We start from the raw sequence: 17,446 nt of genomic DNA on the forward strand, positions 1-17,446 counted from the left end.
CTATGTAAAAATGTTTCTGTCAATTTTGCCCTCCTTACACTTAAACCTTTAGTAAAATCTAAAATGGTCAAGCAAAGCAATACAAAAAAGTGAGCACACACAACCAATAAGTATTTATTGTCACAATTCACAAGTGTTACACAAAAATAATAGGAGACTTTTACACAATTTATACAGGTCTATAACACAATGTATCTGTAAAAGACTAACTAAATACCAATAGTTAAATATGTACTCACATTGCACTTAATAATTAAGAATTCACATTAAACACATGAAACAATTAACAGTGTGAAAATAACACCAATTGACATAAAAATCACATTATTTACAAAAAATATTGATTTGAGAGCTCAAGCAAAAAGACTGGTGTGTGTGTTCTCCTCTGTCTGTCAGAGACATACAATACATCATGTAAAAGCTCCAACAGCACAAAGTATTATTACTAGGTCTTAATACTTCCAAATGATTACGAAGAAAGTCAAGTAGCAAACCATGAAGAACATCAAATGGACAGTATTGAGGTTTTCCCTTTGAAAGCAGGCTGGTGAAATTAGCAGTTATGAAGTGCACTTTACGCCTTATCTGAGTAACTGGCTGTCATTACGTTTTCCTCCCAAATCTGCTTCATTTATACACAGAATATTTCTATAACCTTTAAAAAAAAAACATTTTTACTGGGGTTATGGACATCACTACACATAGCTGAACTTTACAAAGTAAGATTGATGAGGTGATGAGGATGAGCAGCTTTTCTCCTGCTGCTGTCTGACAACAAACGGTCCATGGGGCACATGGAGGTGTCCTCCTTCAACGCTCACAACCAGTTAATGTCTCCATCTATAATACATTGGGGATGTTCCATAACACTTTTTTTTTTTTGACGGATACCAATACTTAAATATTCAGTACTCACCGATACTGATACCAAGTGCCAATACATTAGTACTCAAGGTACATAAAATTTCCCCCCAAAACTCCAATGACAACAATCCTTAAAATTGAATAAAATTAATGACAATTATATTTTGCATAGAGAACACAATAAAATAAAATAAAAAAGATAAATAAGATCAAACAAATAATCCAGTGGCCATGAAAAGGTCCCAATCAAAATATGTGCTTGTAAAACTTCTTTTTAAAGGGATACTTGACTCATTGAGACATTTTTAGTAGTAACATTTTTTATATTTTGTGTATAATTAATGTGATAACTTCATTATTTTTCATATACAATTAATAACTTTAAAAACTATTTTTCCACTTGTCGACTGAAGATGACATCACCTGTGCTGAGTTATCAAATTAATTCTGGACAAAATATTAACCTGTCACTGCTAAAAATGGCTCAAAGGGTCAAGTATCCCTTTAAGGAATACAGTGAAGTGCAAAAAAATCAAATTCAATATAAAGGGTCTTCAAGTAATTTAGTAATATCTACCATGTTAAGAATTCCTCAACCTGTTTAGTGTGTGATGTTTAATTATATCTTGTTTTGAAATGTATGCTTTTAATTTAGAAGGCTGCTCTGTATTTCCGTTTCCTGTTTCACATTCTCCGTTCATCATTCATCTCATAGCAGTGCAGTAGTCAATGAGGACATATTATATAATATACAAAGATCTGTCTGCACTTCAGAGCTATGTAAAGTGTTGAGTACAACTGAAGACTTATGTGCTCTCTTACCAGAGCCCCTGTGGCGGTCAATACATACAAAATAACAGGGATGTGATTTGACCAAAGTGAAATTATCTGAAAATTTAGCCGGGGGTCTGGGGGCCGCTGGCACCCAGCTAGGTCCAGGGCAGTGCCCTGGTGGGGGGACAAGGGGGGCGTAGCCTCCCGGAGCTCATGGGTTTTCCGTGTTTTTAAGTACTTTCAATGCACTCTCATGACAAAGAAATAGACAAAACAACAGCATAAATTTTCAATGTATATTGAACTATCCCATATAAAATGGCAGTTTTAGTCAACTCAAAATCAGTCACATTCAAAAACATTGGACTGCCTTTGCTTTTAAAAACTATCACTGAGAATATCATCATATCTAACTAATGTGATTACTAAATTAACACATAAATAATGTTGAAGAGTTCAAATTTCATGAACAAATAATTGTATCATGACCAAATGAAAAGTAACTCATATTAGAGCATACCACAAATGTCTTTGTTATAGCAGAAGATGTTATCTGTCGGAGTCATGTGCATACACAATGAACTACTAAAAAAAAAAAAAAAAAAATCGGAATTTTTTTTTGGGGGGGGGGGGGATGTGGGGATAAAAAAAAAGTGGAATTCCGCGAATTAGCGGAAAAATCACATCCCTGAAATAACCATTTAAGCCTATAAGAGGATCCTGTGTGACGTACTGTTTATTTTTCGCACGTTGCATCACGGGAAAAACCGTGTGGCAAGAAACGTGTTTTACATGGAGTTCGATGGTTTTGCACATTTGGAGGACGATAAAGAGAAGCAGATGGTTCATTTTTGTTGTGCCATCAATTGTACGGCCTGTCGGGGGCCTGATAAAACTTTTTTTTTTAAAAATTGCATTCCCACCTAAAGGGGCAGCGAAAAATGAAAGAAATGTCGGGAGGGTATAACTTGACGATCAAAGCCTGGATTCCGACTGATGCGGATGGGTTTGTGAGGCTCACTTTATACCCGGTAAGTACTTGTGACTATATATTTGTTATCTGGAGAGGATTTAAAGAAATAATAAATCGAGTTTGTGCAATATGTAATCCGCTGAGTTATATTGTTTTGCAGTCTTCAGGTGTTCCAAAGCGCGACCGACAACCACACTGACTTGTTCCTCGTCTTGAAATCGCTTGAAATTGCTACCCTGGATCGGTAAATAGGAAGGCTATAGAAAAAGCCGTCCAGCGTTACGAACGGAGGATCAAAAGGCAACGAGTATCAGAATTGTGTTATGGATTCCTATAAATGAGACAAAATATGTTTTTGTGCCTAGTTTTTCACTTGAATGTCCACATATTTATCTTATACGAATAAATATTACATGTTTTGATACCTGCCGACTTCACTTGTGTACGCAGTAGCTATAGCTGTTAAGTCCTATCCTGACAGATGCATATTTAGTTGTTAACTCTTTGACTGCCAAAAACGTTAAATGACGTTTAGTAAAAACCTACGGAGGGCCGCCAAGGACGTTAAAAGACGTTCCCCAATTTTTTTATTTTTTATTTTTGGAAACGGGTGGAGGAAAGCCTTGGCCAGCTGTGGTGAAAGTTTCAAGCAGATCTAGTTAGCCTAATTACTATTTTTGGCCCCTAGATGGCAGCAATGACTCTCTTTTGACAAGATTGGGTAGGCGTCAGTAGAAGACGTGAGGCGGAGCTAGAGGGGACAATGGCTGGGGAAGGGAAGAGAACATGGCGACCGGTTGCAAGCAGCTCACGCTCGATCAGTTTTTTTCAAAGACGAAAAGCATCGACCAACGCTAAAGAGCACATTGATGACGACGATGATCATCATCGATGATGATGATGGTGACTCCGAGGTTGACGCCGAAGTTGGAAGCGCTGACGCGGCGGCTATGACGACGTCATAAAGGTTCACGGGCACGCGATGCTAACACCGGAAAACGCGGAGCACAACAGAGCACTTCTGCTCAGGCGGACGTTCAATCGGACGACGAAGAGTGCCCCGAGTCCAATGCATATTCATCGGAGGAGTGGGTACAGTCTGCTACTTGCTATTCCCCAGAAAAAAAGGCCGTCAAGAAAGTGTAATGTCTGCACGCGAAACGGACAATCGAAGTGAAACGTATCTGTTGTGCAAATCCTGCTCCGTCTCCTTGCACTACAAAAAGAAAAACTGTATTTGAAACATCCACATAATTGTAAATAGTACCACAGTTGCACACATTTATAAATAATTGTTTTGTCAAATTGTTACACTGTTGAATGGAAATAAATGTATAATGCAATCTAAAAACACTTTTTCATTGTTGGTGGTGGTGTATTACAGAAGTAAAGCACTATTTAGGTGTTTGTGGCATCATTCATGGACAAAAAGAAGTGTAGAATTCACTAGAGTGCATGAAATACCATTGTTTCACAAAAAGCTCTTTTTCTCCGCTTTTTGTTTCAAAACAGAGCATTTCGGTGAAACTAACCATTTTCTATTGTTGATTACTGAAGAACAGAATAAGGTACAAACAAACTTTTTTTTTCTGATGAAAGATGAGAGTTCAATCTTTCATTTGGTAGTATGTGTTTCCATAGTCCAAACACAACATTTTCTGTGGACCTTGAAAGATCAGTCAAAATGCTTAAATCGGCTGGCACTGGCGACATCCCGTTTCTGAAAACGTCTGGCAGTCAAAGAGTTAACTAGAGACCAGATGACATTGAAATTCTCACATCACACGACAAGTGTCACTCTACTTAAGTCACTGCATTTCCAAAAATAAATAAAGAATAAACTGTGTTGCTTGTTGACATAATTCCCTCATGGAACTAATGATTGTTGAGTGTGTTGGGGGGATGGTTTTGGAGTGACGTACGTCCACAAACTTAACTGTAATGCAATAGACCCTCCTTCCCTTTGGCACCACAAAGAACACTCCAATAAAGAATAATTACCCAGCTTTGCACAGGACAGGAAAAATATCAACAAAGGATCCTCCTATAGCTCCTGACCCAAAAAATGCCCACAAGTGCAGGCGCCGATACTAGTATTGATATCCGTCACAAGTACCAATACCATGAAATGTGACCTGGTATCGGCCCGATACCGCACTCCCCCATCCCTAATACATGTCATGGTAATTACCAGAGGAGATTGATAATTCCTGCTTTACATTTTCTTGGACGTTAGACCTGATGCAGACATAAACATTAAAATCCCACCGTCATAAAAAGTTCAGATTTTAGAGCTCTATATCCACTTTGCAATGACTTCATCATTGCGAAGAGACTGTAAGACATTTATTGATTAAATTAATATAAACTAGACTCTAGCCCCTCATTTAGCACTTTTGACCACAAAATACTATACAGTGGATATAAGATGTTAACACATCTCTCTGTTCGAATACCAGGTTTTTGTGATATAAAATTTTTTAACCAAGATAAAACATTTCAACTCAACTTTATTGATAGAGCATTTTAATAACAACCATAGCTCCATAGAAAAAGTGCTGTAGATAAGCAAAAATCATGCAGACACCAAAACAAAGACAGTAAAAAGAACTAGAGCTGCGAGCAGCTATGAAGGGGCCTCACAGCCCGAGCTACTTTGAGGTACTTGCAACTTGGGGTACTGGCACATTGGAATTTGGATTTTTAGAAAATGGCACAATAAACCTTTACATATGGATTTTATTTTTATTTCTTTTGCCAGGCCTGATGTAGATACATAAATTTTACGAGTTTTCAGACCACACAAATAAGAAAACTTTTTTCTTGGAAAACAGCGCGTAGCCACAGCAACGGCGTTTGGCAAAATAAAAAGTTATGCTTTCCACTGGGAACATATTTAGATGAAACAACCACAGATTCAAGTCGATTGGATAAAATCTGTTGGATGAGTTTTTTTAAAATGTGATTTCCATGACAGGGCAAAAATGGGCAAACTTCATACGTAAATCCAAAAAGGGGGACTTCCAGTGGGGTTTAACATATTACTGAAAGAGATTTTTGAAGGTCATGAGCAACTCAACTTATTTGCTCCCAAAAACGTATAAAAATGTTCTATTTTTAATATTGCCATGGTCCCAAAAACGTATTTATATGTTTTTTGTTAGTTTTGTTTTTATACTAGAGCATACAGAAGGCTTTTATGCAGCCTCTGACCTGAAGAGGACACTAAAACAACGCAAATAAAGCAGAGTATAAGAGATCAACAAGGGCCTTCTTGCAAAAAAGCTTTTTTCCCCAGTGGTTAAGCAGATTTGTGAATAATGATGAAACTTTGCTATATTCTAATGCTAATTGCTGCAACACTGAAACAGATACAAATATACTTTTTTTTCCTGGTGAAAGAAGAGACTCTAATCTTTCTTTTGGTAGGTTCCATATTTTTATAGCAATGGTACAGCAGATTCTGTGAAAATCAGTCAAAATCCAGTAAAACAGCCGGGAGCAAAGGGGGTTGCTTCAGTGAAAATGGCTGGGAGTGAATGAGTTAATATGCCTTCAACTTTTTGTAGATCTGGTGGTATTGTATTACAAGAGGAAATCAAGGGCCACAATACAGTAATATCAAAAAAGAAATGAGGGCCACCAGACCCAAAAACAAATAGCTGACAGCAAGCATCAAGAAAGCATGGTCTTCTAGGACCACCGGGCATTGCCACGGCGCATCGAGGCAGTGATTAAGGCAAAGGGAATCCTATTGACGATTGACATATTGTTTTGAAAATATCATCCATCCATCTTTTTTTCATACAAAACACAGGAAATATGCATGGCGATTGCTTCACATTATTCAATTTTTTTTTAACATCCTGTTTTAGTGGGTTTTGTGAGCTGGAAGCCCAAATAATGTAAAAAAAAATAATAATACTTCAAATCACTTAAGTTGTGGGCCCTGAATCTAAAACTAGTCAGTCAGATGAATCCTCTAGGACAGTGGTCCCCAACCACCGGGCCACTTTGGACCGGGCCGCGGTGGGCCAGACAGTTGAAAGAATAAAAAACGTACTATACTTCTAGTTAATTGATTAGCTGAGGCTTAAAAATATTTTATTTTGAAAAGTGACCGGATTCTCTCTGTTTACGACGGACTCATTTCAAGATGCTAATTATCTCAGCCGCGTGGCGCTGATGCTAATTGACAAGTTAGCAAAATTAGTAAAAAAACGCACATATTTGGAACAACACAAGAGCTTATGACCAAGAAGAAAAATAAAGATGCATGGACTTAAAGCTACAGGTGATTGATGGCCCGTTCTGCAGCGAGCGGCTCTTAATTTTAGCGTTATGGTGAGTGAGTTACTCATGGACTTTAGATTTGTTCTGTGGTGCCTTGTTATGTTGGCGGCACCAAATTTATCATGCGATCCTTAAATCTATCCATCTCTTAAATGCGCCAACTTCATTCATCATTCATTCATTTATAAGCATTACCATAGTGACCTCACCATATTTAAGCGTTGTTGTTACACTTGCTATGGTGTTTGTGCTGCTAGTACAGGTACATAAAAATACATAGTGGATTTGCGTTTGTTGTTGTAGCTTTATATTAATCAGCCGCCAAACAACCAAGCATCTCCCCCTCCCTCAACCCAATGGGTTGCCGGTCCGCGAAAGCTGTGGACTTGTATGGAAAAAAGGTTGGGGACCACTGCTCTAGGACAAGGGGCCAAGTATGACACCCGTGAATGTGCAAAAATTAGCCAAAATTGGGCATTACAAATAATTTATAGCTCACTTCATTTACATTTTAGCATATGATCAAACGTGCTGGGATTATTTTCAGTTTTTCCACTCTAGGGGGTGCTACAGAGCCATGTTGTTATGACAACTTTTTAATATGAAATTTTTCCCCAGGCCCGAAGATTGTGCAAAGTTTGGTGAATTTTCGCATGTTTAGGTCCCCAAAAATGAAATTCATTTTGGAGAATAATAATTTATACAGACACAATAGCAGGGTTCTTAAAGGAATCACTAAGTAACTAACTTTTTTAGACCATTATGAAACAAAATGTGACCAAAAATCTGGAGATGTTTTTTCTTCGAAGTACCTGGTGGTGTTTATCTGTGGGGGTAGCCAACGGCCATGTATTTTTTATTGTTAATGAGGTGTTTAAAAAGTAAAACTGTAGGTGGTTTGTGACAGGAGGGTTAACACTTTACTTACATTAGCCGGGAAGATAGCGTCACCATACGTCCCCACTTTCTCATCGTTTCTCCACGATTCATGTAGGTCACATATTTTGGTTTCTGAATGGCATATTTCTACAAAAGGTGCATAACTTTCAGATCTGTCGATGTTTATCAATGCGGAACCTTTCAAATGAGCTTCCAGCCAAGTTAGCTTTGGGCACCGGCAACTTTTAAGTTTCAACACCTGTCCTCTCGCAGGCGACATGAAGATTAAATTAACACTTTCTGCGGCACCTACAAAATAAAAGTACATACATATTCCAGCTGTCAGGACAGCTTTATTGTGACGAGGTGTGACAACAAAAGTGCATGCAGCTGCTCACATATGACAAGACCAGGTTTCCTGGCAGAGGTTGCACCACAACATGTTTAATATGTTGGGGAAATACACCAGAATACAGAGTGCAGTTGATAAAGGCCCAAACCGACTGACCAATACTCGGGAGGACTTCCTTAGAAAAATGAGGAGGAACAGAATCATAAACCGGATGGCGTAATCTGGCAAACCACATACCTTAAAAACATCAGGGAAACAGCTTCAAAAGAATTTGGAAAAAAAAAGAAGTGACCTCTAACCTGTACAAGTCAATTGAACACCCCCCCATCATAAATGTTTCTGAAATGGGAAGAAAAATAATTAAGTGAGATAATGTTCTTGCACAAGTGTGCACACCGTCTTGAACTCTGGATTTGTTCTGTGTTCAGAATTTACCAGTCACAGTCAAACTCATGTTTAATGGGAGTCAGCACACACCTGCCATCATTTAAAGAGCCTCTGATTAACTCCAAATAAGGTTCAGCTGTTGCAGTCGGCTTTTCCTGACATTCTTTTTGCTTTCTGGAAGAAGCCTGAAGGTTTTTTTTTGTTAACACCGACTGGTTTTTGGAACTATTAATAATTGCCTCCACCTTGGCTAAGGCACTAGTTCCAAAATTATGTTCCAGCATGATACCCTGACCACCAATCTTCACTGTAAGAATGGTATTCTTTCTGTGACGAGCAGTGTTGTGATTTCGTCAAACATACCTTTTGAAATTACGTCCCAAAAGTTCAACCTTAGTTTCACCAGACCATAACATGTATGTATTTGCGAATTCTTGCTGGGCTTAGATGTTTTTTTTCTCTTAAGATAAGGCTTCCATCTTGCCAATCTCCACTATAGCCCAGGCATACAGTATGAGGAAGACTAGAAATTGTTGTCACATGCACCGAACAGCCAGTACTTGTCAGACATTTGTGCAGCTCCTTAAATGTTGCTGGCCGCATCCCTGATATTTTTGTTCTTGTCTTCTCATTAACTTTTGAGGAACGTCCAGTACTTCGTGATGTCCCAGTTGTGCCGTATTTTCTCCACTTGATGACTGTGTTTACTGTATTCCACGGTAGGAAATTATTTTGTACCCTTCTCCTGACCAATTGAAAATACAGGTAAAGCAATTGAGAAAAGATTCTCATTTGCAATGCCAACCTGGCAACAGACAGCCAAATAAATGCTAAATTCCTTAAAACAATGAATTTAACCCCATCTATCTAGTCTTTGAACAACTTTTCCCAATAATATAAATGTGATTGGTTAATTCTAAACGCAGCCACATGCTAGTTATAAGATTTCATTTTTTTTTGTTATTGTGCGGTAGGCTACAGGTAATAGATCACAAGATGGCGCAAGATGTGATAAGCCGCCTCTGTGATGAGGTCTCCCGTATTTCCTTTTGTTTTTGTCAATCTCGCGCACTTTTAGCAACCCTGCATAGTTTACTTAAAGGAGAGAAGACTTGCTAAAAATTAGAGGGGTCTACTCCCCTAATCCCCTACTCAAAATTGATATTTTGCACAATAACAGCATGGGTAATGGAGCTTACTCCCTGGCCTATATTTCTTTACAATTAGATGAGATTTTTCTTTTTGGAAAAACAAAACAAAAATGTGCGCACAAAAAAAACCTATATAGTATTTCTAATAAATAAATATTATTTGGACCATTAAAGGGCTATTTCGTACAAATTTGATAGCACCAGATTAATATTCAAACCTAGAAAAAAAGCAAAGCATTCCGAAAAGATATGGGAAAACTCCTCCTCCTTTGAGCCAATTAAAGGAAGTCTATCGCCTAACAATCGTCTAATCGTCTTAATCGTCTATTTTGCCACCTCAACAAGGACTTCAGGATCCAGGCTCATTTGAAGTGAAAAATGAATTTTTCTGTTTGACAGTGAAGGAACACTGACCATTTGTTGTTTTTTGGCGTTCAATAATAAAAAGGTAATTGATTGTATTACTGGTTTCCTTGTTATTAACGCTTGCGTGGCGGCCGTGGCTCAGGGTGTAGAGATGGTCGTTCAGTAACCAGATGGTCGGCTGTTTGATCCCTGCTCTCCCCAAGTCGTGTCGTTGTGTCCTTGGGCAAGGCACTTCACACATTGCCTCCAGTGCTACTCACACTGGTGTATGGAGGGTGCGAATGTTTGGTGGTGGTCGGAAGGGCCATAGGCGGACACTGGCAGCCACCCTTCCCAGGGCAGCTGTAGCTACTTAAGTAGCTTACTGCCACCAAAGTGTGAGTGCATGAATAATTTATCCATTCAATTGTAAAGCGTCTTTGAGTGTCTAGAAAAGTGCTATATAAATTGGATGCATTATTATAATAAACAAAATAACTGTGATGCATGAGTGTGAAAGGAGCCCTCATGGGTACAATCAGGAACACAATAATCAGCCCAGCTAGAGTGGGCCCCAGGGAGAAAGATGGGTTGCCCATGTGTGTTTTAGCTCGGCCCATAGAAGGTCCACCTTGAGCCCATCTTGGCTTGCCCGCATGGGGCTGCCATGAACTCAGCCAATCCCATGCCCATGTGGGTTTTAGCTAGGGCCCATATGGGGCTCAACTTGAGCCCATCTGCATAGCAAAAATTGGTTAAAAGTAAGTTAAAATTTCAGGGTGAAAATTTGGGAGCATATTTTAACTCCTGAGGTGTCATTTTAATATTTTCAGAGTTAAATGGTGTCAAAAGTAGGTGTTATTTATTTTACAGAGTTGTAGATGAGATGTACCAGCAATTTTCCAGTTTTTGAGACAAGTTGGCGTCATTTCCCTTCGTTTGTCACAACAAACACTGACATTGAATAAAATAATTTAGGCACAGGAAGTCATTTTCACTCACAGAAGAGGCTTTCCAGCAAAAACTGGACTGTTAAAAATTGATCAGTGATGGGCCCATGTCACGTTAAATTGATTTATAAAGCCTACTCAATGATGTGGCTGTATAGCTCAGTGGTTAGGGTGTCTGACTTTGGTTAAATGGTACCCTGGTTTGAAACCCTGTCATGGCAATGATTTTTTAGGAGTCAACTTTTAAGAGTGTTTATTTACTTCGTGTTTATTTACTTCTGGAAAGTGTGGAGCTATATACAATCTGAAAAAGTGTTACAAACAACTTGGTGGGAGTCAATTCAGCACTGGGCTTTTTTGCTTTGTGGGCTTGTGGGCGCTACTACACCTCAACGTGCGGACTGCGTCACAGACCAATTGGGAAGATCAATGGGCGGTGGAATATGTGTCTATATCAACGAGAATTGGTGTACTGATGACACGGAACTCAAGACATACTGCACCTTGGATTTAGAGTCACAATCTATTTATTGTAAGTAATTTTACTCAACACAAGTTTTCTTCATTCTTTCCAGCGTTTACATCCCACCACAAGCTAACCTGGGTGACCAACTAAACAAATTGGAATAATGCACACAGATTCACCCCTCATAATACTAGTACTAGTAAGTCTATTAGTAGACTTAGTACTTACTACTACTTAGAGACCCAGAGCTAAACTTAATCATCAACTTCATAGACATGAGCATCACATTCATTGTCCCACCAGGGAAGGCAAAATTTTGTATTACTGCTACACAACACTGAAAGACTCACACCATTCTGTTGGCTGCAGCATTTGGTTTGCCTGATCATTGTTAAATTCACTTGATTCCACAAGCACAAACTCAAAATGTACCTGCAGTGAGAACTGATTGAGTGATTGAACTTCCCTGACTGCAGTTTATTTTAAACTTCACCTGACAGCTTGGACTTTACTGACTGCAGTGTCTTTGCAACTTCACCTGACAGCTTGGACGAATACTGCAAATGGACACTGTAGCATCCTACATGAGTTTTTGTGAGGATGTGTACCCCGACAAAAAGTTATGTTCCTTCAACAACAAGCTGTGGTTCACTGCCCAGCTCAGACACCTCAGGAAGGCTAAGGACGACACCTTTCGAAACAGGCACAGGGCACTGTAAAAACGGACAAATGTTTGACCTGTTTGTGGACTTCAACTCTGCATTCAACACCATCATACCGGAACTCCTCTCCTCTCAGCTTGTTCAGCTCAGTGTGTCTGCTGCTTGTGCCAGTTGATCTAAAGCTTCCTGCTAGGCAGTAAACAGCAGGGGAGGCTGAGGAGGCAACATCAGAACACACCATCAGCACCAGGGTCCCTAAGTATGTGTCCTCTCTCTGCTGCTCTTCTCCCGCTACACAGACGACCGCACCTCAACACAGCCAGCTGTCAAGCTCCTTAAGTTTGCAGACGACACTACAGTCATTGGCCTAATCAAAGACGCAGAGGAGTCTGCATAGCGACACAGAGTGAAGTAGCTTGCACTCTGGTGCTGCCAACTCAACTTGGAGCTGAACACACTCAAGACTGTAGAAATGACCGTAGACCTCAGGAAACATCCTTCACCACTGTTGCCACATCCACATGCCCTGTGTGAACTGTCAAGAACCTCAAGTTCCTTTGAATTACAGTAACTCAGGAGCTCAACATCAACTCCATCCTGAAAAAGGCCCAGAAAAGGATGTGCTTCCTAGGTTGCCAATGAAACACGGTCTGCCACAGGAGCTGTTGAAAGTTTGATAAATCAGTCCTGTGTTCCTCCAGTCTGGTTGTTTGATGCCGCAACAAAAAAAGGGACAAAATCTGACTAAAGAGACAGAACTGCTGAAAAAAAATATTGGCATGCCCTTAGACACACATGGGGTTTTGCACGCTGCAAGAACGAAAATGGCAGACAAAATTTTCTCTGACCCTCTACATCTTGGCCACCACCACTTCCAGCTTGTTCCCTCTGGTAGGCGCCATCAAACTATGCACACAAAAACCATAAGTCATTTCAATAGCTACCTCCCTCTTGCCATTAACTCTCTAAACAGCTGACTCACAATTCCATAGTGGCTTTTTGCAAAGGTTTGCCAATTTTGCACATCCCATTTAGCAATATTGATTCCTGTAGCTTCAGCTCTATACATATTCGTATAGATTGTTGATTAATATTCCACACCACTGGAAACTGTAGGTCTGGGGCAACCCTCAGAATGGTATTTACCAGACCTAACCCAACTTGACATCCAATTTTAATGTTAGTGAGGCCACCACGTCTTTCTGTGTCGTTGCCCTGTGCATTTTTTAAAATCACTTTTGGGGTACAATGGCTCAGGCTCATGACAGCTTTTGGTGAAACATGTTTCTGAAGTGGAGGGAAAAGATATCCTGTCACCCAGTCATGTCTTTTTTAAAACCTGCTTTGAGAGATACATTGGCCACGGGAACAGTCATTTTCAAGAAAAACAGTGGATTGAATATTTTTCATTGCTCAACTACACATTCAATAGGCTTTCGGAAGAACCATTAATGTTCAGAAATGTTATTAACTCATTCAAACCCCAAAACAAATACGTTTTTAATACTTTGTCCTTCACTCCCAAAAACGTATTTATAAGCTTTTTATATTAGAGCATACAGAAGGCTTTGATGCAACTTCTGACCTGAAGAGGTCGCTTAAAGCAATGGTAGTTATTACAAAAAAGGGCAGTAAGTGGCAGCAGAGTATAAGAGATCAACCAGGGCCGTGTTGCAACAAGCTCTTTTCTCCAGTCTTTTCAACAGGTTTGTGAATAATGATGAAACTTAGCTATATTCTAATGCTAATTGCTGCAAAACGGAAAGAGATAAATATATATATTTTTAAATTCCTGACGAAAGAAGAGACTCTAATCTTTCTTTTGGTAGGTTCCATGTTTTTATAGCAATAGAACACAATATTCTGTGGGCCTTGCAAAATCAGTCAAAATCCAGTAAACCGGCCGGGAGCGAAGGGGGTTGCTTCAGTGAAAATAGCTGTGAGTGAATGAGTTAATAAAGAATGAGAACATTGGATTAGTTTTTCCTTTTTTGTGAAATACTTGATGCGGCTCCGACACACCCAGACTTTATCTCCAGTGGCATTCCACATAAGTTCAGTTTGAGACCCCTGCTGTAGCTGCTCAAGGACTTATGCATCATTGCACATTTGTCGTATCATAATTACTGCACTACAGGGGCCTTGTACAAAGACTTGCGTGGCTTTCATATTAAAACATGGCGTACATCCAAATACAGAAAACATTGCGTTAACAAAATTTTTTTAGATGCACGAATCTGTGCGTACACATGAATCCAAGCACATTAACATTGCAATCAATGCGCAATAGTTGGTGTACCAGATTCCTCCCTCTCCATGCCCCCACATAAGCACGCAAATTAATAGAAACAGAGCATGCGGTAGGAATGATAACTCTGCATAATCAGATAATCACGTTCTCACGTTATGAGTCACAAATGAAAAAAACTAAACGTCTCGGATAATGGCTGAATGCCCATATTGAAGAAGCATCGGACTGATATCACGGAGGCTTACACTTTAATAAAATAAAATAAAAAAATCCTTCCGCATGACTCGCCAATGGCTCCGAAGCAAGGAAAACTTGGGTACGCCAACCAAGGAGTTGCTATCGAATATCGCACATTCCCACAGTCATTTCACTCTTTATACATCTGAATGCGAGAGTGGAAATGTGCGTGTGCCACGTTTTTCTGCGTACGCACCCTTTGCCCCAAGTAATTTTAAACTGTGCAACGATTCTCCACTCATCTGCACAACTGTCATTGCATTGTCACTACTGTAATTATTGCACTACTGGTACTTATTTTCACTCCAGTATTGCTTGCTGAATCTTCACATCACTTGCACAGCTGCCATTGCTTAGTACTACAGTACAAATGGCAAACTTACATTAGTAAAGTCTCTCTGTAATTATGTGTCATGTCTTAAATATTGTTCTTGTTTTATTGTTGCATGTTCTACAATACTTGAGTGAATCATACTGTAACGGAGACAATTCCTTGAGTTTTTCTTTCTACATGAGCCAATAAATATGATTCGAACAATGGTGCAAAAATTTTTAACTGATTGATCTTGGTCTCATTTTTTATTTAACAAATACCTGGCATTTGAACAGGGGTGTGTAGACTTTTTATATCCACTGTAGGTACAGCATCCACCCAGAGTTGTATTGATGATAAAATACAACAGTCATAGTCTTGTCCATGAGACTTGTGCCCTTGTGGCTAAGTGCTACGATTGTTCTACAGTTAATTCTTTGCCTTGTTTGACCTATTGTTGTGCCATAAATATATGCATAATTTCCCAATACACATTATGCCACACAGTCAGTATGCTGTGCCAGTTTTGCATTTGACAAATTGAAAATGCATTAAAAAAAAAAACTCAATTAAACTATTATTGCTAGGCCTAATCCTTAGGAGAGATTGCTGCTTTGGGTCCATCAGCAGATAAAGGCCAGCAATTTTTGAGAGTACAACAACAAATTTCCTAAGCATGGTTGTGTAAAAATGATTTGAAACCACATCCGTGGCGTAAAATGTTCTATAATAGTTTAGATGTGCTAAGATCAAAAGCTGAACTCCTCTGGTAATACCGATGCTTTTTGTCGCTTTTCTTAGCAGACTTCGTTTGCATTAATCTTTGAGACGTTCTATATTTCAGGGACAGACAAAGAGACATTGACAGAAGTAGTGTCCATTTGGCAACAGGACCCCTTTTTCATTGATGAGGTATATTCACAGATACATACTGCAGATTGTTGGGTCCAAACGTGTGGACTGTAGGTTTGTATGTGCGCTTGATGCTTTGCACCCTGACATTCAATGTGCTGCACATCAGTTGTAAGCTGGCGTTCCAGCCATGTTTCCAAATGAGACAGAACATGAATGATTAATGTAAATCAAACCAGTACAGTTCCTCCATTGAAAAGGAAGAGTGAGAGGAGATTGCAGGGTTATTCGGAGAATGGTGGAAACATGCCAAGGTCAGCAAAGTCTTCAATGTTGTAGTTGGCTGTTCCCTGAGTGGGATCTCCAGCCATGGGTAACATGTCCTGCAGACACACAAGTGAGGGGTTAGAGGTTAAGGGCTGAACAATCAATCAACTTAAAATGGACATTGAAATGCTGTAGATTGTAATTTTCAAATATCAAAGGCTGCAATTTGGAAAACAAAACAAAAAACAACTCAAAATCTGCTTCATTTCGGCCGGTCGGTGGGCTGCACTCCAAAAACGGCCTAGACCCTATCAGTAAATTGAGTCAAAAAGGGACTGATCCAACTTTTGGTTATTTATTTAACCCAAAAAGTTGTGTTGTTTTAAGGGTTATTCAGCCAACCAGTTGGGTGAAATGAATACCGGCAATTCAAAAAACGGGGTTGGTGTTTTTGACCTATTTGGGTTATTTTTGACCGAAATGTTTTTATAGTGTATATTTGTATATTTTATTTATGTATGTATGTATGTATGTACACAATGTCCAAATAAGTACAGTGCTTTAGAAGTGCAGTCCGCATGATTATATATCATTGTTTTATGATAAGTTGAAGTGATAAAACCACAGATTTGCTTGTAATATTGTTGTAATCTGATTTATGTTTACGCCACACTTTTTGGTAGAACTTTGTCAAGTTGCCATAGTGAACATTCATACTTGCCAACTTTGGGTCGTGAAATATCAGATCCATGGCCGGGGAGTGGGGATTGCAAGACGAGACAACGAACATGCATTCGTTGACGAAGGGTTTGGGGCTTGTGGGGGAATGACCGCATCCAGCGATTACTATTAGTCGCTTGTCAGTGTGGGAAGGTGACATGCGCCATTATGCGCACTTGTGTGTCCAGTCCAGCTTGGGATTGATTTTTCTGGGATGGCTGCTGACCAGACCGATGATCCAGAGATGCGCAATCTCAAAACAGCGGGTACAGCTCTAAGGCTTGAGGAGGTGGTGACGCAAGAGGGCGGTCCCAAACTTACTCTGCGATCTATCTACAGGTTGCTTATTACATTTTTCACAAGTGCCGCTCTTGTGCATCCATTGCTTGCCAAAGCTTAAACAACAGGCGTTCACTCGGTTTTCAGCTATGGAACAGCTCCAAATATTCAGTCATGAGCACCAATTAAATTACTTTTATTGTATTGTAAAACGCATGCGCCTTCATGTAGCCCGTTAGATGACTCACTGGGGACGATCAGTATAACTTCTGGATCCTACGGATCCATAGGCTTCACAAGTCAGCTTCACATTTGAAGCATGAAATATATTCCAAATGGAAATTTTCCCCGGTGTACGTAAGAAATTGACTTAAGCACCAACGGGAGAATATGGCCCTAAATGCAATCACATCTTGGGAGTCGGAAAAGAA

At 39.5% G+C, this 17,446-nt stretch overlaps 1 protein-coding gene across 1 annotated transcript in view; it reads right to left on the bottom strand.

Annotated features, from left to right (window-relative positions):
- Positions 1 to 90: 90 nt before the first annotated feature.
- The window catches only part of arnt2 (aryl-hydrocarbon receptor nuclear translocator 2), a 134,265-nt gene continuing 116,909 nt past the window's right edge, over positions 91 to 17,446 (bottom strand). The window contains exon 19 of the mRNA XM_077564434.1: positions 91 to 16,132. Within this exon, the coding sequence (XP_077420560.1) occupies positions 16,034 to 16,132 (99 nt within the window). The 3' untranslated portion in view covers positions 91 to 16,033. The remainder of the gene's footprint in view (positions 16,133 to 17,446) is intronic.

The sequence above is a fragment of the Vanacampus margaritifer genome, chromosome 4 (genome assembly GCF_051991255.1).
Source record: "Vanacampus margaritifer isolate UIUO_Vmar chromosome 4, RoL_Vmar_1.0, whole genome shotgun sequence".
NCBI lineage: Eukaryota > Metazoa > Chordata > Actinopteri > Syngnathiformes > Syngnathidae > Vanacampus > Vanacampus margaritifer.